Source organism: Neovison vison, chromosome 5 (genome assembly GCF_020171115.1).
Source record: "Neovison vison isolate M4711 chromosome 5, ASM_NN_V1, whole genome shotgun sequence".
Classification (NCBI taxonomy): Eukaryota; Metazoa; Chordata; class Mammalia; order Carnivora; family Mustelidae; genus Neogale; species Neogale vison.
Window position 1 is genome coordinate 70,280,548 of NC_058095.1, and position 20,727 is coordinate 70,301,274.

At 57.9% G+C, this 20,727-nt stretch overlaps 1 protein-coding gene across 1 annotated transcript in view; it reads left to right on the forward strand.

The window, feature by feature from the left end:
• MYO15A (myosin XVA) overlaps positions 1 to 20,727 on the forward strand; it is a 49,663-nt gene that overhangs the window by 24,209 nt on the left and 4,727 nt on the right. Inside the window, exons 29-62 of the mRNA XM_044250631.1 lie at positions 185 to 420; positions 1,759 to 1,940; positions 2,243 to 2,315; positions 2,525 to 2,716; positions 3,026 to 3,177; positions 3,284 to 3,378; positions 3,836 to 3,956; positions 4,178 to 4,245; positions 4,320 to 4,397; positions 4,552 to 4,732; positions 4,850 to 4,982; positions 5,316 to 5,421; positions 5,562 to 5,634; positions 6,958 to 7,079; positions 7,313 to 7,372; positions 7,842 to 7,917; positions 8,265 to 8,380; positions 8,465 to 8,583; positions 9,607 to 9,748; positions 10,387 to 10,498; positions 10,583 to 10,657; positions 11,139 to 11,317; positions 11,929 to 12,044; positions 12,318 to 12,390; positions 12,650 to 12,722; positions 12,961 to 13,034; positions 13,283 to 13,365; positions 14,987 to 15,117; positions 16,149 to 16,243; positions 16,437 to 16,514; positions 16,833 to 16,929; positions 18,074 to 18,234; positions 18,637 to 18,770; positions 20,393 to 20,526. Of these exons, the coding sequence (XP_044106566.1) occupies positions 185 to 420; positions 1,759 to 1,940; positions 2,243 to 2,315; positions 2,525 to 2,716; positions 3,026 to 3,177; positions 3,284 to 3,378; positions 3,836 to 3,956; positions 4,178 to 4,245; positions 4,320 to 4,397; positions 4,552 to 4,732; positions 4,850 to 4,982; positions 5,316 to 5,421; positions 5,562 to 5,634; positions 6,958 to 7,079; positions 7,313 to 7,372; positions 7,842 to 7,917; positions 8,265 to 8,380; positions 8,465 to 8,583; positions 9,607 to 9,748; positions 10,387 to 10,498; positions 10,583 to 10,657; positions 11,139 to 11,317; positions 11,929 to 12,044; positions 12,318 to 12,390; positions 12,650 to 12,722; positions 12,961 to 13,034; positions 13,283 to 13,365; positions 14,987 to 15,117; positions 16,149 to 16,243; positions 16,437 to 16,514; positions 16,833 to 16,929; positions 18,074 to 18,234; positions 18,637 to 18,770; positions 20,393 to 20,526 (3,940 nt within the window). The remainder of the gene's footprint in view (positions 1 to 184; positions 421 to 1,758; positions 1,941 to 2,242; positions 2,316 to 2,524; positions 2,717 to 3,025; positions 3,178 to 3,283; positions 3,379 to 3,835; positions 3,957 to 4,177; positions 4,246 to 4,319; positions 4,398 to 4,551; positions 4,733 to 4,849; positions 4,983 to 5,315; positions 5,422 to 5,561; positions 5,635 to 6,957; positions 7,080 to 7,312; positions 7,373 to 7,841; positions 7,918 to 8,264; positions 8,381 to 8,464; positions 8,584 to 9,606; positions 9,749 to 10,386; positions 10,499 to 10,582; positions 10,658 to 11,138; positions 11,318 to 11,928; positions 12,045 to 12,317; positions 12,391 to 12,649; positions 12,723 to 12,960; positions 13,035 to 13,282; positions 13,366 to 14,986; positions 15,118 to 16,148; positions 16,244 to 16,436; positions 16,515 to 16,832; positions 16,930 to 18,073; positions 18,235 to 18,636; positions 18,771 to 20,392; positions 20,527 to 20,727) is intronic.

The window sequence follows — 20,727 nt, forward strand, 5'->3', positions numbered from 1 at the left end:
TAGTTGGCGCAAATCGCCTGGTCATTTGGCACGGGGCGTGGCAATTATACTGTGACACAGGGGACTGTTATCTGGGCTTTCCGGGAACATGGGGGAAGGACGGGAGAGGGGTGCGTGTTGGGGTGGTGGGACCCTGGCAGGAACCACCTTCCAAGAGGCCCAGGAGAGTCTGTTTGTGGCCTAGATCCTGCGTTTCATGGGCGACCCCCACCTGTATGGTGCCCAGGAAAATGTCTTCGGGAACTACATCGTGCACAAGGGGCTGGCGATACCTGAACTCCGGGATGAGATCCTGGCACAGCTGGCAAACCAGGTGTGGCGCAACCCCAGTGCCCACAATGCTGAGCGTGGCTGGCTCTTACTGGCTACCTGCCTTGGCGGCTTTGCACCTTCCTCGCGCCTGAACAAGTACCTGCTCAAGTGAGTGGACCCGGCCAGGGCATGAGGATGGTGATGTGGGCATGAGGACCCCGGGGTGGGATGTAAGAGGTCAGGCCGGGCGGGAGTGAGGTCTCTGTGCTGGGAAGCGCAGGCATTGGGGCTGGACCAGGGGCTGGTCTCCATCTCCACCGGGCTCGAGCCAGAAACGAGGGCAGGTGTTCACTCTGGAGGGTAGGGCTCAGGCAAAACTCAGACAATGGCCGAGACCAGGGTCTGGGGAATTTGGGGAAAAGGCGCTGATCTGTCATGTCATGGGAAAAGGGCCAGGTAGTTAGGAGTGGAGAGGCTGGACACAGGACAGTCGGGGTTCAAATCCCAGGTTCAACCTATAAAATACTGGAAGTGGTGTGTGGGTGTAGATCTTGTTGGCATCCTGATCATATTGGTGATGCTGATGACAATGATGATGCCAGGTGAGAAAGGTGATTTGCAAAAGAGAGAGCTCAGGCAGGCCCCGGGTGCAAAGCCCAGCTCTGATACTTCCCTGCTGTGTGACCTGGGGCAAGTCACTGCCCTTCTCTGAGTCTCTTTCCTCACCTGTGAATTAGCATTGGTAACAGGACCAATGCGGGGGGGCTGTGAGCCTCAGTGTGCAGGGTCATGCCCAGTAGGTGGGCAACTCGGAGGGTCAGTCTTGGGAAGCTGGGGCAGCAGGTTAGGACCACTGCCTGCCTGTCTGGGGCTTCCTGTGGGCACAGCTCTGGGTTCCCTCTTGTGGCCACCGTGGGCCTGCTCCACGGCTGTTCCAGCAGCAGGGAGGGAAGGAGCCAGAGAGCCAGGTATGTGGGGTACCTGCCTCTGGAGGGGATCAGTCTGATTGGGCCTGGGTCAAGTTGAACCCTTTCAGCCATCTCTTGTATGGATAAGAAGCTGGAGGCGGGCTCAGAGGGGGCAGATGACCCCATGGGAGGCTTGGTGAAGGGATGGGAAGAGTGTTCAGAGTCCACATTCTTGCCCACACCCTGCTGCAGAGCCCACCTTGTCAATGACGTTTTGCTCCAACAAGCTTTGGTGGGCCTTCCTGAAACCTGTTTGGCCTTTCGTTGGACCTCTGTGCTGGCTAAAGATACTTCTGGTTAGCCTGGGACCCTTTCAGCTTAGTCCTGGGACTCTGGGCTCTCGAGGGACCCCTTCAGTGTCATCCCAGAGCTCTGGACTATAGCCTGGGACCTTTCCGAGCCAGCCTCAGAGCTGGGGCCTTGTCAGTTTCACCTCACAGCTCTGGGCTAGCCTAGGCCTCCCTCAGATTAGACTTAGAATCCCCCTCTATCTAGCCACAGTCCCCTCTTCATCCTGGCTCCAACTCCCGCCCATCAGGTTTGTGTCTGATCATGGGCAGAATGGCTTCCAGGCTGTGTGTCAGCACCGGCTCATGCAGGCCATGGGCCAAGGCCAACAGCAGGGTTCTGGAGCGGCCCGCACCTTCCCGCCAACCCAGCTCGAGTGGAGAGCAACCCAGGAGAAGGCCAGCATGGCGCTGGACGTGGGCTGCTTCAATGGTGAGCTGTCCTCTCCCCACCATGGGCTGCCTTCCCTAGTCCCTTTCTCCCTCCAGAGGGGCCACTGGAGTCAGCAGGCCCCAGTGCGCCCCGGGGATCAGGAGAGGCTGGGGAGGGGCCCTCTGGGTTGTCTTAGGAGAGAGGTCAGCAGGTGGATGTGGGGGCTGGACCTGGAAAGGGGGAAGGGAGCAGGGGCCGGGAGGGTGCGGATCCAGCGTCCAGGACAAGAGCGGGCAAGCAGGCAGGGAAGGAGCAGGCCTGGGCCACCGATGCATCCTGGCTGAACCCAGCATCTGCCCCAGGCGACCAGTTCTCCTGCCCAGTGCACTCCTGGAGTACGGGGGAAGAGGTGGCTGGAGACATTCTGCGGCACAGGTTGGCTCCTGGAAGGCCCCACCCTGGAAGGCACCCAAGGCTGGTGCAGAAGGAGGGAGGGGGAGGAGCAGGAGACCAGACAATACCTCCCCCCACCATGGGGTCCACTCTGGTCATGCTTAGGGTCTGGCTCGTGTTCCATGGTTTCTCCAGACAGTACCTTTTGGCTCCGTCCCTCATCCCTGCTCCTCCATGTACTGTCTCTCCAGGGGCCTGGCAGACGGCTGGCGGGGCTGGACGGTGGCCATGAGACATGGGGTCCAGTGGGCAGAGCTGGCAGGCCACGACTATGTGCTGGACCTGGTGTCCAACCTCGAGCTGCTCCGGGACTTCCCGAGACAGAAGTCCTACTTCATCGTGGGTGCAGAAGGGCCCGTGGCCGGCAGGGGAGGCCCCAGAGCGTAGGTGGCTACCCGGGCCCTTCACGAAGATGGCCTCTCCTCGCACACGGTTTTTCTCCCAGCTGCTGGTTCAGAGCTGAGTTCTAAACCTAAGCTTTAAGCAACTTCTACACCCAGCGTGGTCTCACACTCACTATCCCAAGATCAAGAGCCCGATGTTCTGCTGCCCCCTCCGGGTCCCACCTTTAAAGGGAGGGAGTCACCCATTTCCAGAGCCCAGAGAGAACGTGGTGGTGGGGTTGGGGGGTGATTCAGGGAGAGCCACGATTTCGTAGGAGGGGAGCTGCTCCAGGGTCCCCTTCCCTACAGGTTGTTTGGGAACAGCTGGGACTCGGATGAGGACACACCCACCAGGCCCCAGGCCCAGGGACACGTGCCCAGAGTAGCTGACTCCGATGGGTACTGCAGCCACAACGAGGACGGTACAAATGGGACCCAGAGAGGGACAGCGAACTACCAAGGCCAGCCAGCAGTGGCCACTGTCTGGTGGGGAGGGATCCTGGAGGCGATGGGGAGATTAGCAGGAGAAAAGAACTTGGCTTTTGTGTCCCCCACTCTCCCAACCAGACTCAGACACCCCGGGAGAACCCTCTGTGCCCCACAAGGGACTGGACGGCTACCTGGACAGCCTCTTTGACCCCGTGCTGTCCTACGGGGATGCGGTAGGGATTGGCAAGGGTGGTGTTTGCAGACAGCTGGGACAACAGGGTGGTTCAGGAGCATCTCACAGCCAGGGCTGAGGGAGTCCCCGTGGCTCAAGATGCTCCAGGCTGACCCCAGGAGGACCCATGGGCCCCTCCTCCACCTCCAGTGGGATCCAACCCCCTCAGGCACCCTTGCTCATTCTGGGAACTTCCAGGAGCCCCTCCGTGGCATGATGTGAGCCCTGAGCAGGGCACAGCATCTCCTGGAACCTGTTCATTCACCTGTGGGAAGGGGGATGGGTTTGGGGAGTTTGCACGGCTGTGGGAGTACTGACTGGTATGCTGCATGACTGGAGGCTGGGCATGGAGCAGACGTCCCAGGGACAGAGGAGGTGGCCGGTGTCGGGTGCCCGTTGCCTTGGCGTCTGAGGAGCATGACAGTGAGGCAGACACTTGAGCCACCTGCTGCCCCCAGGACCTGGAGAAGCCAACAGCCATTGCCTATCGCATGAAAGGGGGAGGCCAGCCTGGTGGCAGCAGTAGTAGCAGCACTGAAGACCCCCCCAGGAGACCCCCAGAGCCAAAGCCAAAGCCAAGTCAGTGCCTGCCCCCAGGGTGGTTCTGGGGTCGGGCGAGATGAGGGGGGCTCTCCTGCTGGTTCTCGGGGCTTCTCTACCTGCTAGGATGGAGGCAGCCACGGGCCTGGCGGGAGGGGGTGGGGGGTACAGTGGCAGGGTGGGGGATAGCCGGGGAATTCCTATTTCCCTCTACCTCCCATCCCTTGGGATCCACGCCCTCTGACTCGGCTCCCCCCCAGTCCCAGGCCTAGATGCCTCCACGCTGGCCCTGCAGCAGGCCTTCATCCACAAGCAGGCCGTCCTCCTGGTGAGTGCTGGATGGGTGCGGGGGGTGCCCTGAGTTTGGGCCTGCCAGTCACCACCGCCACCACCTCTCCCCAGGCCCGGGAGATGACCCTGCAGGCCATGGCACTCCAGCAGCAGCCCCTGGGCCCTACCCCAAGGCCCTTGCCCCCAGAGGTGAGCCTGGCCTGCCCAGCCGAGAGGCGTGCTGCTCTGGGGCATTTTTGTTCCTCTCTGGGGCAGTCGCCCCGCAGCCCATCCTGGGCAAATGTGGGGTCCCTAAGAACAGGCGGGTTCCCAGGAAGCACACCCTATCCCCTGTTCTCTGCAGAAACCCCTACCACCAGAGGCACGGCCGCAGTTTGTGGGCACTGGACCCCCAGCCAAGCCTGTGCTCCTCCGCTCCTCTCCAAAGTCTCTGGCCCCTGCCCCTCTGGCCAAGGCACCAAGACCCCCCACCAAGCCCGTGGCCGTCCCTGTTCTAGCTCAGCACCGGGTTTGTCTAGAAACCAGTGAGTGTCCTATCCCTGTGGTGGGGGGTGGGGGGGCTTCCCGGGACAGGACTGGGATTGTAGTGTGTCCCCTGGGGCCTCACCCTGTCCCCCACCCCCACCCCCCCTTGCCTACAGCTGCTCCCTGCCCAGATCTGGTCCGGTATTCCACACTCAACTCAGAGCACTTCCCGCAGCCCACGCAGCAGATCAAGAACATTGTGAGGCAGTACCAGCAGCCGCCCCGGGGAGGCCGACCCGAGGCCCTCAGGTCAGCTCTGCCCCTGTCCCCGCCATCCGGCACTCTGGACGGTATGTGGGGGGGGCCCTCCTTGCTGTGGGCCTGTCCACCTGGGGAGCAGCCCCCTGCCCGGCACCCTACAGGGAGTGAGTCTGCTCACGCAGATGGTCCCAATGATCCTTCAGCCAGAGGAAGACTGAGACCACTGCTCTCTAGGTTGTGCTGTGTGACCTCAGGCCAGTCTCTGACCCTCTCTGGGCACTCACGTGTAATGATGGGGGTGGGGCTGGGGGTGGAGGAAGAAGTTCCCTGTTACAGGTGTTTGTGGCTGGGAAGAAGAAAAACCCCTATCCAATCCACCAGGAAGGATGGCGGAAAGATGTTTGCGAAGCGGCCAGATCCCCACGAGGAGGCGCTAATGATCCTCAAGGGGCAGATGGGCGACCCAGCGGCAGCAGGGGGCAGCCAGGTGAGGGACACGTTTAGGCTGCGGCCCTGGAGTGCCTCCAAAGCCAGCTGCCCCTATAAGCTGCTGCCCCTGCCACTGCTCCCTTCCTGGCTCCCCGCCTCCGTTCTGCCCCCTGAGCACTCTCTTTGTGGTGAGAACAGGTGCCCAGAGAGGCTGTGGCCTTGGTCAAGCCAGTGACCAGCACACCAAGGCCATCCGTCGGACCCACTCCAGGTGAGAGGCCAGGAGGAAGAAGGGAGAGAGGGGCATGAGGGTCCAAGGGTATAAGCCTGTGTGAGCACAGGGGAGTCCCAGTCTTCATGTCCATGGCATGTGTGTGTCTGTGTCCCTAAGCCCTTATGGACCTACTCTGTGCAGATTCATGTAAGTATATCAGCACTTATGTAACACTGATTTCAGACCAGACCTGCTCTGGCCTCAGTAAATCACCACTCAAATCCTTCAAGGAAATACTGTTCCGGTCTCTATGTTACAGATGAGAAAACAGACACAGAGAGGTTACATGACTTGTCCAAGATCACACGGTTCAAAGGGTCAGACCAGGAATATAAACTCAGCCCTCCTAGACTCATAATTGGAACCCTAATCTCTATGTTCTCTGCCTCATGGCAACCACAGTATATCTTAAAAGCTTACATCATGTTGGGGCACCTGGGTGGCTCAGTGGGTTAAAGCCTCTGCCTTTGGGTCACGATCCCAGGGTCCTGGGATCAAGCCCCGCATTGGGCTCTCTGCTCAGCAGGGAGCCTGCTTCCCTCTCTCTGCCTGCCTCTCTGCCTATCTCTGTCTTTGAAATACATAAATAAAATCTTTTTAAAAAATGTTTTAAAAGCTTATATCATGTCTCTGCCAAGAACTCTCCCATGATTTCTAGGATGAACTCCAGACTTTTCACTATGGCCTATGAGACCCTGCACAATCTGCCCACCTCCGCAACCTCATCCCCTCCCACTCTCCCTTTGGTACACTCTGTTCCTGGAACACGGCAAGCCCACTCCTACCCCAGGGCCTTTGCACTTGCTATACCTAGAATGCTCTTCCCCAGAAGATCTTTGCATGTCTGGCCCATCTCATCATTCGGGTCTTGGCTCAGTGTCATCTCAGAGAGGTATGCCAGGTCACAGAGACTGAAGGACCCCCACAGACAAGCCCCTAGACTTTCTCCTAAATACACGAGATTTATTTCTATCCCAGCTCCTAGAACTGAGACCTTTGTTATTTCTCGCTGTTCCATCAACACCTAACATAAGACTGTCAACACAAGGACAGGAGTTTTGTCTCTACTGTTCACACCCAGCCTCTAGCACAGACCGGCTTCATACACTAGGTGCTCTGTATATGCATCAAATGAAAGACTGAGCTAGAGCTGAGCTGTTATGATTGTTCCTGTGCCCTCATGACTGGTGTGTCCACTGTCAGGGGTGTGGGAAACCTCTTAGCCCTGGTCCCTTACCTGACAAGAGGTCGCCCCCAGTCCCTTCCCTCATCCTCCCTGTGTCTCTGACTCATGCCTACCCGACTCACTGTGCTCCCCAGTGCCGCCTTCGCGGTCTCTGGAGCCCCCTGAGGAACCCCTGCAGACGCGGCTGCACCGCCTAGTGAACCCCAACTTCTACGGCTACCAGGACGCCCCCTGGCGGATCTTCTTGCGCAAAGAGGTACTTGACACTGTTGAAGCCAAGGGAGGGGATGCATGGGGGGGAAGCCCTCTCCCCTGCAGGGGGGCAGGGAGGAGGGGCCGAGCTGGGGGTGGGGCACAAGAACGTGGTCCATGTAAGGGGGCGGAGTCAGAGCCAGAGGATGGAGCCCGCTGTATTTAGGGGATGGGGCCCGGTGGGAAGCAAAGCGAGGGGACTGTCCCAAGGGCCTCACTGAAGCCCTGATCCCACAGGTGTTTTACCCCAAGGACAGCTACAGCCATCCTGTGCAACTAGACCTCTTGTTCCGGCAGGTGAGGTCTTCTCGTCCCTTTCTGCCTCAGTGTACTCACCAGGGCAATGGGTACATAGACTAGCTGTCTGCCGATTTCATTTCTGTACTCTTGGTTATGGGGTCCTTGACCACAGCGAGGGGGGAAGCTGTTCTACTGAATTTCCCACCTCCACTGTCAAAGTCAGTAAGCCCACAATTTGGATTTAACCAGATACACCTGATTTGTATTGGGTTGAGCTGGATGGTATTCAGAAATCAAATCTCAGCCCCAGTAAGTACAGGAGGAAGCTACGGCCCAAGGGCAGCATGGGTTGTAGAAGAGAGGAGGAAGGAGAGGGGCCTCTGTAACTGGGATCTGATTCACACAGATGACCCTACTGCCACATAAGTAGAAACCTCTGCATTCTTACTCCCACTAGAACAGTCCAGCCTGGGTTCCCAGCTGGGGGAGTCTCGCCAGCCACCTGCATTGGGGTTCATTCCCACAGATCCTCCATGACACACTGTCTGAGGCCTGCCTGCGCATCTCTGAGGACGAGAGACTGAAGATGAAGGCCTTGTTTGGTACCATGGGGGGACAGGAAAGGACACGGATGGGGCATCCAGCTAGAGTCAGGCTAGCCCCTTCCACAGGGAGATTGGGGATGACGAACCCAGCCCTGATTGCCTCCTGGACAGCCCCCTTGGCTCTGTTTCTGGCACCTTCCCTAGCCAGGTGTCAGGCTGAGTTCAGATTTGCCTAACACACCATGTGTCCCCAGCCATCCTTTCTGTCCGTGGATCTTGGTTCCCCTTGTAGACACTGAGAACACAATTCCAGTACCTTCTTGCCAGGTGTCAGCCTCCCTCCATGCAATGTGGGCTGGCAGGGGAGGGGAGGGAGGATTCTGACCTGACCTGGCATCCCTTAGCCCAGAACCAGCTGGACACACAGCGGCCCCTGGCAACGGAGAGCGTGAAGCGGGCGGTGGTCAGCACCGCACGTGACAGCTGGGAGGTCTACTTCTCCCGCCTCTTCCCCGCCACGGTGCGAGCCCCCTGCTGGCCCCCACTCACCCAGGGGCTTCAGGGAGAAGACTAGAAGACTCACGTGTCCCTCATCCCTACCCAGGGCAGCGTGGGCACTGGCGTGCAGATCCTAGCCGTGTCCCACACAGGCATCAAGCTCCTGCGGATGGTCAAGGGCAGCCAGGAAGCTGGTGGGCAGCTGCAGGTCCTGCGCACATACAGGTGACCTGGGGACAGGCGGGTGAGAATGGGGCTGGCCGGAGGTGGGCGTGGACCAACAGCAGCATCTCCTCCCAGACTCTTCCCCCAGCCAACTGCCAGCTGCCTGTGATGTGCCAGGCTCTGGGCCAAGTCCATTTTACAGACAGGGCAACTGAGGCTCCGTGACAGAAGTGGCTTGTCTCAACTCACAAAACTAGGAAGTGGATGATGCTAGCAGCCCGCCACCCTGTCCTGCCTCTTAGCCTACACCCCAGACCTGCCCTCCCAGAGCTCACTGTGCAGTGCGGGCATCTGTGTTGTGAACAGCCAGGAAGGGCAAGGGTGCTCCAGCATAAGACCTCACGGAGTTGCGGACCCCTCCTCTGCCAGCAGCCCCTTTTATTCTCTGTCACACAAGCCCAGAGACAGAGCCTCGCTCGCTGGTTGTGTGAAAGCTCCTTGCTTTGAAAGATGCAGAGAATTTGGTCAGTGGGTGAAAGAGAGACGTTTCTGTGGGCAAGACCTAGAAGGCTGGATTAAGAAACAAACAAACAGGGGCACCTGGGTGGCTCAGTCGGTTAAGTGGGTAAGCCTCTGCCTTCCGCTCAGGCCATGATCTCAGGATCTTGGGATAGAGCCCTGCATGGGGCTCTCTGCTCAGCAGGAAACCTGTCTCTCCTTCTCCCTCTGCCATTAGACCCCCCCCCAAACTTGTGTGCACACTCTCTCTCTCTCTCTCTCAAATAAATAAAATATTTTTAAAAAGAGAGAGAGAGAGAGAAAGAAACAAACAGAGCAAGGCAAAGCATAGTGAGGGTTGGAGTGTGAGTTCACAGGGGCTAGGAAATGAGCTGGAGCCATAGGCAGGATGGGGTGGGGAGGCTAGGCAGGCTCCCAGGTCCCGTGGTGGCAGGGGGCAGGGGGCTGGGGTGGGACTGGGCTTTGGGAACCGTACAGGGCAGGAACAGAAGGACCAGGATGGGAAGGGAGGAAGGCACCCTCCGGCCAAGGAGCCCTGCCTTCATGACTCTCTCCGTCCTCCAGCTTTGCGGATATCCTCTTTGTAACCATCCCCTCCCAGAACATGCTGGAGTTCAACCTGGCCAGTGAGAAGGTCATCCTCTTCTCAGCCAGAGCTTACCAGGTCAAGACCCTGGTGGACGACTTCATCCTGGAGCTAAAGAAGGTCAGGGTCCTCCTACAGATGCCCTTTCCTCAGGGGCCTGGGGGCAGAGAACAGGGCTTTTCTGCATCATGGACATGCCTGCTGCCTGGCCTGGGAGGCATAGGTGTGAGTGTGTGTGTGTGTGTGGGTGTGTGTGCGTGCCCGTGTCCACAGACATCTGACATCTTTCGGGGCTTTGCATAGGCCGTGTCTGGGACACCTGTTCCCACTTTTGCCAGCTCCCTCAAAGCCTTTCCTAATGCCCTCATCACAGGTGTCACCCCACCCCCCACCCTGAGCCCCAGGGCGAGTGCCCGCCTCAGCCTCGGAAGCCTCCCTTCCTCCCCACCAGGCAGCCTCAGGCCGAGCAGCTGGCCTCAGTGGGGCAGCTTTGGGGGGGGGGGGGATGGGTAAGGCCTGTACACGTCCTGACGGCCCCCTAGTGTCCCTCGGACTCTCAGCTCCAGCCCTTCACAGTTGTAGGAACCCCTTTGACTCACACAGCATCCTTCCCTCTTGCACCCGCGGAATGTTCGGAATGTTGCCCAGGAATCAGGGAGGAATACCTGTGGGAGAGAGGAGCCAGTGCATGGCCCCAGGCTTCTGGGGCGGGGGGGTGGGGATGGGACCGCAGCCCCTCTCCCGGTCCCTCCTCCCAGGACTCGGACTATGTGGTCGCGGTGAGAAACTTCCTGCCCGAAGACCCAGCACTTCTGGCCTTCCACAAGGGTGACATCATCCACCTGCAGCCCCTGGAGCCTCCCCGAATGGGTCAGGGCCCTGAGATCTGGGTACTGGAGGGGGAGGCCGGGCCAGGGACCTCCTGGCCTGTGCTGATATCAGCTTGACCCCCAGGGTACAGTGCCGGCTGTGTTGTCCGCAAGAAGGTGGTGTACCTGGAGGAACTGCGGCGCAGAGGCCCTGACTTTGGTGGATACCCCCAGATTTCTGCCCCCTCCCCGTCTAGCCTCCCTGGCTCCCAAACCTGGAAACCTCTCTAACTGGCTTCATGAGCTGGCACTACACAGGCTCAGTGGGGTTTCTCCTGCCCCAGAGCGGTCCTCCTGGCAGCCCCCTAGCCCAGCCCTCTGTCTGTCCTCCTGGCAGCCCCCTAGCCCAGCCCTCTGTCTGCATGTCGGGCTGAGGGGTCTCTGCAAGTGTTAGTGTTCCCCTGTATGTGGCCTGGGTCTCTCTCTGCCCGAGAGTCTACAAGCACCGTGTCTTCTCGTCCACCTCCACTGAGGGAATGTCTTCCCTGTCCCCGTGTCCGCATCTGCAGATAGGCCCCCGGTAGGGCTTCCTCACAGACCCTGGGCCAAGGCCAGGAAGGAGCTCGATTACCCCTTCAGGGGCCCCTTAATCCCAAGACAAGACCCTTCTGTTTGTCTCAGACCCCTTACCTGGCTCCTAGGCTGGAGGTTCGGGACCATCCACGGGCGTGTGGGCCGCTTCCCTTCGGAGCTGGTGCAGCCGGCGGCCGCCCCCGACTTCCTACAGTTGCCAGCTGAGCCAGGCAGGGGCCGGGCTGCAGCCGTGGCTGCTGCTGTGGCCTCCACAGCCGCTGCGTGGGAGGTGGGCCGCAAGAGGGAGGTGAGACCTGCTGGGCTGGCCATGGGGCTGGAACAGCAGGGGTTGCTCAGCCTGATAGTGGAGGCAGAGGGGAGCAAGGTCAGCCAAGAGTGTGACCAGTTCCAGGATAGGAGAACCTGGTAGGGCTAGCCAGATGTGTGACCTAGGGGATGGGACCTGAGAGGGCTGGAGGTGTGGCCAAATGGTGTTGGGGTGGTGGGGGTCAGCAGAAGGATTGTGATGAGGCCCCTGGAGCAGGACCGGCCTGGGGGCCAGTAGGGGTGGGGCTGGCAAATGAGGCCAGGTTGGGTGTGTGGAATGGAGCTAGCGAGGGGTGGGGTGAGGTAAAACTAAGGAGTGAAGGACAAGGTCAGCCACAGCCAAGCAGCTGGGGAAGCTAACCCTGTGCTCAGATGGGGGGTGTGGCCAGGTGCAGCAGGGGGCGAGGTCCGCTGGGCCTGTGGAAAGTGGGGCCAGGAGAAGGGGGCCAGGACTACTGAATGGGGGTGTGTTTCGATGGGTGGAGGTTAGGGGTAGCCTGAGAGGCTCAGGACAGAGTCAGCCTGGAGTTGGGTGTGGCAGCACCTGGCCGTGTGGCAGGCCAGGACCTCTTAGCTCTGGCCCTCCTGCAGGGACCCCCGGTCAGGGCTGGCTGCCCTGATGGTGCGGAGGATGGCCTGACTCTCCCCCCGTACTCGATGCTTGAGTTTGCCCAGAAGTATTTCCGAGACCCTCAGAGGAGACCCCAGTGAGTGGTGGCCTCATCCTTTATCCCCACTCTGAGGAAGATCCTTCTGGGGCTTCTTACAGCCATCCACGTGGGGGCACCCACTTGTGATGGGGGGGGATGAGAAACCCCGCCAGATGTGAGGTCCACCTGCAGCCTCTGCTTCTGGGAGTCTTCCTGCCTGGCCAACTGACGTGGGGTGGAGAACATTCTGGGTGGGAAGGGGATGTTGCCAGAGGCTCAGAGGCGATGCTAGTCAGCAGCGCCATCCCTGCAACCTATCTCCTGTTGCAGGGATGGCCTCAGGCTCAAATCCAAGGAAGGCCGGGAATCCAGAACCTTGGAAGACATGCTCTGCTTCACCAAGGTGTCCAGCCCCAGGCCTGTTTCCCCATCTGTAAAATGGTGATAGCAAGATTCCCCCTTCCAGGCCCCTCGGGAAAACAGCCTTGTCCTCAGTGGGCCCCCTCCCAGGTCTCAGCACCCCAGCCACCTGATTCCTCCCAGGGGCAGGATCTGTCCCCATTGCCGAGCAAGCCTGGCACCTCTTCTGTGATGTGGACTCTTCCATCGTGAGACGGGAGGCACCCCCTGGCCCTGACACGGCTCCCTTCCTCCCCTCACAGACCCCGCTTCAGGAATCTCTTATCGAGCTCAGCGACAGCAGCCTCAACAAGATGGCCACTGACATGTTCCTAGGTGTGCGGGTGGGATGGAACCGTGGCCAGGCCCCCGGGACCAGCTGGGATCCAGCACCCCGTGACCCTGCCTATCCCACCTGTCTGGTCTTGAGTCTTCCCCCTCCCCTCAACTCAGACCTGGGGCCCCATTAAGCCCCCAGCTGCCTCCTGGGGATGGACCCAACCTTGGGGTGCCATGGGGGTGGAGCGGGCAGCTAGGTGTCTGCTGGCCTCAGTGGGGCAAGTCTTTCCTATAGCTGTGATGAGGTTCATGGGCGATGCTCCACTGAAAGGCCAAAGTGAACTGGATGTGCTTTACACCCTCCTGAAGGTCAGTCCATCAGACTTCGCCAGATGCTCCCTTTCCGGCTTGTGTGGCTCAGTTTCCCCATCTGTTACCCAAAGTTGCAGGACTTTGGGCAGAGGGGAAGCCCAAAGAGGAGTGCATCCTGCAGGTGGGGAGGGGGCTGGGGAAAGGACACCAGGCCTTTCTCCAAGCACACACCCTGTTCTTTTGTGTCTGGGGTGTGGCACGGGCCCTGGCCTGGCCTTGCCATGTAATGGCCTGCCCTCCTTCAGCTGTGTGGGGACCATGAAGTCATGCGGGACGAATGTTACTGCCAAGTTGTGAAGCAGATCACGGACAACACCAGCACCAAGCCGTGAGTGAGCTGGGCCTTTCCCTCTGTCCCCTATTCCCACGCTGCGTCCTTGCTCCAGGAGTAACCAGTTTAGACTCTCACCCCCTACCCAGGTCTTCCCTCCTAATTCTCTTCCCCTCATCCTCTTCCTCACCCAATGGTTAGAGTACACATGTTTGGAATTGCTTGGTCTGAGACAAGCTGCTGCTGCTCTCTCAGCCTCATTTTCCTTGTCTGTAAAATGGCATTGATCATGTGATAAATCCAGGATCTTGGTTGCAAGTGACAGAAACCCAGTTCAAGATGGTTTAACCAAAAGAGGATTCAAGTGACTGAAAAGCCCAAATATGGCTTCAGGCATGGCTGGATCCAGGTGTCATTGGGAACAGGCTTTCTCTACATTCTAGCCCTTCTGTTCTCCGTGTTGTTAGCGTTCTTTAGCAATATCTCCCATCCACTGGCAAGATACCAGTTCTGAGAAGACATTTCCCAGTTTAGTAGTCTTAGGGAAAGCCAGATTGACCCAAGTTTTTAGCAAAAATTCCCAAATCTAGTCTTTTTGGCTTCAGTTAGTCCCATGCCCATCCCTGAACCAACCATAATGGCTGGAGGATATGGAGCTTTGACTGGCTAGAACTGGGTCAGATTTTTGTTCCTCAACCAGTCACTGGATCCAAAGGAAGGTTGAACTCTGATTGGCCAGACCAAGATCAACAAACCATCCCTAAACCAATCACTGTGGCCAGGCAGCTACAGTGTTCTAGTTCTAGGCGAGACCTGGCTCCCATGTCTGTCATCAAACCATGGTGAACTGGGGAGGAATGGGTGCTTTTTTTTTTTTTTTTTTTAAATTTTTTTTTCCAATTTATTTATTTTCAGAAAAACAGTATTCATTATTTTTTCACCACACCCAGTGCTCCATGCAAGCTGTGCCCTCTATAATACCCACCACCTGGTACCCCAACCTCCCACCCCCCCGAATGGGTGCTTTCTTAAAGGAAGCCCAAGTGCTGGCCACAGGCCCCAGCTGGCCCCAGAAATGAAACCTTGCCTGCGGGGCAGTGGGAAGGTGAATGTGTCTTACATGGGACTGGCACAGAGCAAGTGGCCAGCATGGGACGCTCTTGCTATCACCAGATCCACCCTCCTGTCCCCATCTGGTCTACCTCCCCCACTTGCTCTCTACCCCACTCCCAGGAGTTTTAGAAGCACTCAGCATATCCTCCTGCCCCTTCCAACCCCCTGGCCCTCCCTGCCATCCCTTGTGCCCAGCCCCAGCAGGTTCCTCTTGCCCTCCTTCAAGGCCCTCCACCCAGGAGCCTCCCCAGAGAGATTACACCCAGAGAATACTTGTGGGTTTATTTTGTTTTTTTTGTTTGTTTGTTTGTTTTGTGCATGTCTGGCTTGTCCTGTCAAGGGCCTCATCTCCTTCTTTCCCTGTCTCCCACCTTGTCTTCCCAAGCACAATGTACTTTCTGCATGGCTCTGGGGCCCCCCGCCCTCTCTCCCTGGCTGGGGAGCACCGTCAGCCAACAAGCTGTCTGAGAGCCAGAGACATCCAGCCCCATCCCGGGAGTCTCCCAGCATGGCCCTCCAGGGCTGCGGCCAGCTGTGATGTGGCCCTGTATGCGTTTCCCCATAGGGACAGCTGCCAGCGAGGCTGGAGGTTGCTATACATCGTGGCTGCCTACCACAGCTGCTCCACGGTCCTCCAACCACACCTCGTTCGCTTCCTCCAGGACGTGAGCCGGACTCCAGGCCTGCCCTTCCAAGGTGAGGGACCAGTGAGTGGCAACCCTGGGTAGTGAGCGCAATGAAGGGATTTCTAGGTGGGCCGAGAGGCAGGAGCAAAGGCCTGGAGGTGGCACTGTGTGGCATGCGGGAAAAGGAAGCGGGTAGCGAGGGCCTGGAGTGCTGGGTAAGGCCCCACTTCTCTCTTGGCCATTGAGAATCCCCAAGAGTCTTGAGTGGGTCTGCGCAGGGGTGAGACCCAGCTGGTGCAGGGTCCCAGCCTTTCCTCCCTTGGAGACTGGAGGAAAGGGGCTTGTCCTCAGCCTCACCCCTACCCTTGTTTCCAGAGCAACCCCTGGGTTCCCCTTAGGAAAAAGGTCATCAGGGACGCCTGGGTGGCTCAGTTGGTTGAGTGGCTGCCTTTGGCTCAGGTCATGATCCCAGCATCCTGGGATCAAGTCCCACATCGGGTTCCTTGTTTGGCAAGGAGCCTGCTTCTCTCTCTGCCTCTGCCTGCCACTCCGTCTGTGCTCGCTCGCTCTCTCTCTGACAAATAAATTAAAAAAGAAAAAAAATCTTTTAAAAAAGTATTTAAAAAAAAGAAAAGAAAAAGGTCATCATAGCAGTCATGAAGGAGATAGCGGACCTCTTTGTCCGCCCCCCGCCGAGTTCTCCTCTTTCATTCGGTTAACATTCCCAGAGAAACAAAGGGTGACATCTTCTGCACCCAACTCTGGGTGAGGGAGGGGGTTAGCAAGGGGGTCCCAGCTGACAGGGGAACATACCCCTGGGGCAACAGCGGAGGTGACGGCTGTTTCCAAGGCCCATAGGTAGCTGGGGGACCGTGGGCTAGACAAAAGGCTTTAACCACATGGGCCATGAGTTCGAATGCAGCTCTTGGCTTTGGGCAAATTCCTGCCCCTCTCCGGACTGCTTTCTCAGCTATCACCACGTTGGGGAGTAGATACCCTGTAGATTGCGGAGAGAAACCAGTAGGCTGGTGCTGGTGGCCGGAAGAGCCTCTTTCTTGCACTGCCTACCCTGGGCAAGGCCTTGACTCTCTGTCTCCACAGGGATTGCCAAGGCATGTGAGCAGAATCTTCAGAAAACCTTGCACTCCGGTGGCCGTGTGGAGCTCCCCAGCAGCATGGAGCTTCGGGCCATGTTGGTGAGTGTCAGGTGGGGTCAGGAGGAACGGGGGGGGGGGGGGGAGGGGGGACGCGAGCCCAGCTCAGAGATGCTGTGGGCACTCAGCCCTCGCCAGTCCAGAGCCCCTTGGCTTGGGCACTTTCGTGGCCGGGGACAATGACTGGCCCACATCCCCGGACACGGCCTCTCTCGTCTCCTCCTCTCTGTTCCAGGCGGGCCGCAGTTCCAAGAGGCAGCTCTTTCTTCTCCCCGGAGGCCTTGAACGCCACCTCAAAATCAAAACATGCACCGTATGTGAAGGAATGTTTCTGGCAGGCAGGGGCAGGAGGGTGGTGGTGGTGGGGTGCCCTAGGGTGCTGAGTCCCGCAGGGCAGGACTTACGTCTCAAGGAAGCAGACTAAGTCTCCGAGAGGTGAAGGGTCATACTGCCAAGAAAGAATTTGAATTCCAGAAGCTGTGCTCCTTCCTGCATGAGGCCGATTCTCAGAGGATCCTTCAAGGACCTGCAGAGGGCCCAAGGAACTCTGTGCTTTGCCTTGCAGGGCCTGGGCCACCGGGAGGACAAGGGTCAGCTCAGCTGGCCTGGCCTCACCCTTCCCTCCCTCCAGGTGGCCCTGGACGTGGTGGAAGAGATCTGTGCCGAGATGGCTCTGACCCGCCCCGAGGCCTTCAGCGAGTACGTCATCTTTGTCGTCACCAACCGAGGTGAGGGGCCAGGGGGACTGGGGACACTGGGCCCAGCCCTTAAGTCCCAGGTCAGATGCCACTTCTTCTGGGTAGTCCGGGCTGCCGTGCCTAAGAACTCTTCTGTGCGCCGAGCACCCCAGCTCTGGATGTTGGTTTTGCCTACCAGACTGGAAGTTCATGGAGGACAGTGGCCTGCTTGGCGGGAGCCCATGGGCCCTGCCTTCAAGGAGCTCACATCCTGGGATGTTTCCTTGAGTGGACCCTGGCTTCTGGAGCCCGCCACACATGCATTGTTTCCTGTCTCTCAGGCGGTAGCAGCGGTCTCCCCCAGCCCTTCTCACACGGACCAAAGTGGTCTGCTGCCCACTCTGGACCGTGGTCTTGCCACCCTGGGGTTGGTGCCAACCTCCTGCCTCAGCCCTGCCCGCCTGAGTCCAGCTAACACAGGGGGCAGGGGATGTATGGGACGATGTACCAGGACGATGGTAACAAAATCATCCTCATAACGGAAATATATGGACCAGATACGGTGTTCCAGGCACAGTTCAAAGCATTTTAATTGTAAAAACTCCTGGAGGGGTCCATTGTTCAGTGGAGGTTAAGGGGTTTCCTGAAGGTCACACCATGGAGATTTGAACCTGGGCACTCTAGCCTCAAGAGTCTGGACTTTATCATCACGCCATACCTCCTCTTTGGTAAAATGTTACTGAAGACCTGGGATGGGCAGCAGAAAAGTTAATGCGAGAAGGAAGAGCTTAACCCTCCCTCACAGACTCAGAGCCCCCCCCCCATTGCCAGGCCCCCATCTTCCCCACCCCCCACCCATTCCAGGAGCCATTCCAGGCAAGGGGGTCTCCTCTGAAGGAGTTCTGTAGGAAGGCACTCATGGGTCTCAAGCCCTGGGGCCTGTGATACTTCTCCCAGTCCCCAGCCTGGGGTTCCTGAGGCATGACCCGAGGCACTTTCCGAGAACTAGGTGGGCTGTAGCTTGGAAGCTTGGATTGGAATTATTCCCACCTCTGCTGATCAGCATTCCGCAGGCACGGGGCACCGTGTTCCATACACATGCTCCCCTTCAGGGAGGACCCCATGTCCTGGAGCAGGGAGGGGCCCTGCCTGGGCTCTGCATGTCTGCTCTGCAGCCGCCCCTGTCTCTCCACAGGCCAGCACGTGTGTCCACTCAGCCGCTGTGCATACATCCTGGACGTGGCCTCGGAGATGGAGCCGGTGGATGGGGGCTATATGCTGTGGTTCCGGCGTGTGCTCTGGGATCAGCCCCTCAAGTTTGAGAATGAGCTCTATGTGACCATGCACTACAACCAGGTCAGCACATGGGCTCTGGAATCTTCTACGCTTGCCTATGTGAAGTCGGACTCCACAGCCTTGGCACCTGAGACCTTCCCGGCTATAGTGACTCTGGTGCAGACTCCGTTTTCAGAAACCCCGGCCCACTGGCCGTTCCCAAATGCTGCAATGCGGATGTCCAGGACACTCTTCCCCTGCCACTGTGGGGACTCCCATGTGGGCTTCTGGGCCATGGCCCTCCCCACTTACCTTCTTATACGTCTCATCATTCCCCAGAGCCCAGAAGGGTGGCCGGTCCCCCCCAACCCAGAAGCAAGCGGGACTGGAATTATTGCAATCGCATGTGTTCACGTGTTCCTCCGAGGAACAGGTGAGTGCAGGGTGACCTACAGCCCCTCATTGGAATTCTCAACCCCGCAGGTCCTGCCCGACTACCAGAAGGGCCTCTTCAGCAGCATGCCAGCCAGCCGGCCCAGTGAGCAACAGCTGCAGCAGGTGTCCAAGCTGGCCTTGCTACAGCACCGGGCCAAGGGCCACTCCCACCTGCCCAGCGTGTAAGCACCTGCCATCTGTCAGCCCCCCACTCCACCGCCCCCAAGCTGGCCCTCCCAGGCCCCAGCGCTCTGCTCCTGCACCACTGTCTGCCAAGCTGACTGGGAAGTGGAGAGCGGTTCTGGCCCTGGGGCAGAAACATTCACTGCGGTACTGCAACCCCAACCCCCCCATGATAGGAGATCCCTTAAATAAATCCTGGGTGTCAGGCAGCCTTTAAACTGAGTTCCCCAAAGAGGTGATACATTGGTCATCCTAAGACTTTCGGCCTCAGAACATTTTTACTCTCTTAAACATAGGATCCCAAAGAGCTTTTGTTTATGTGGGTCATACTTACTGTACTGGAAACTGAAATTGAGAACCGCCTTAAAATATGTATGGTTTGAAAAATAAGGATAATGTATTACACATTAATATAAATAACCATATAATAATTATAGTTCTAAAAACATGTGAGAAGCATTTGTAATTCAAGCAGTAGAAATTTACGTTATGTGCTAATGCAAACAACTTCTAAAAACCAACTGTGCTTCCCCAAAAAGATCTAGTGAGGAGAGTAGCACTGGTTTACATTTTGCACATCTCCTTACCAACTGGTGTAAAGGAACACAGCTGGGTTCTCAGGTGTGCTTCTGTGGGTGGGTGAGCTGGGACCTCACAGGTCATGGGGCCTCCGGCAAGTTCCACTTGTGAGAGAACCCAAGGGGAAAAGTCCAATTAACATCTTAGCTCTTCAGATGTTATCAGGGAAATGGCTTTGACCTCCCAGGCCCTCAGCCACACCCTGAGAAGCCGTGGTATGAATAATAGTAAGATAACGTTAGGTATGCTGTATATATTTCCAGGAACTCATAATAAGGTAAGAACTCCAAATGTAAGGCTCTTTTTATGTTCTAATTTTAAGAAAAAAGTCAAGGAAGGATGGACAGCTATAATCCCAATATTGGGGGAAAATAAATCACTGAGTTTTACTTTTTGGAAGGTACTTAACATGCATCATCTCAGCTAATCTTTATTTTCCCCCTTACAAACAAGGAAACTAAGGCCCACAGAGGTTACAGGGCTTACCGAAGCTTACCCAGCTAATAGGTGGGAGAACCAGGATCCAAACAGAAGGGACAGAAGTGTAGGGTCTGTTGGCCCAACGGGTCCAGCCTGGAGCCCCACGCTTCTCTGCTCCACGCTCTGACCCACTGCTGGTGGTCGCTTTGCTCCCTGCCCCCATATTTCCCCCACCCTAGTGCATCTCACCCTCATGGCCTGGGCTTCCCCTTGGGGAGCGGGGCTACAAAGGACTAACCCACCTTGGGTTCAAGTCTCAGCCCCCCAGTTCACTCAGTCACCATGTGACCCGGGGCCAGTCAGGGAACTTCTCAGAGCCTCCATCCCTGCTTCCTCACTCAGGGACCCTACTGGTAGCGGCCATGGTCATGGAGTGCCTGCTGTGGACGGGGGCACCGAGTGAGCCCACTGGACAGGCAGCACTGAGCCGTCTAGGGAAGTGCAAAGATCATATCCCTTTGGCCTAACACCTGCCTGGCAGCGAGGATGGCGGAGACTGCGTGCGGGGCGTGAGGAGCCTATGATGCTGGGTGCTCAGGACCATCCTTCCTTCCACACACAGGCGAGAGATTCAGGACTACATCCCAGCCCAGCTCTACCGCTCCCTGGCCGGCTCTGCCTGGCTCGGCCTGCTGGGCCAGCACCGACAGCAGACACAGGCGCTCAGCCCCCACCAGGCCCGGGCCCAGTTTCTGGGTAAGAGTCTGCAGCTGGGGTGGATAAGTGAAGGGCACCCCACTACGGAAGGGGTTCTGGAGGCAGGGGAGGGAGGCACCTTTTTCTTTGCACAAAGGCATTTTCAGTGTTAGCAGAGCTGAGCAGCTACCTGGAGAGAACACCTTTCCAAGAAGTTCACCAAGACACCACTGAGGCTCTGGGCGGCTGTGGGCAGATGCA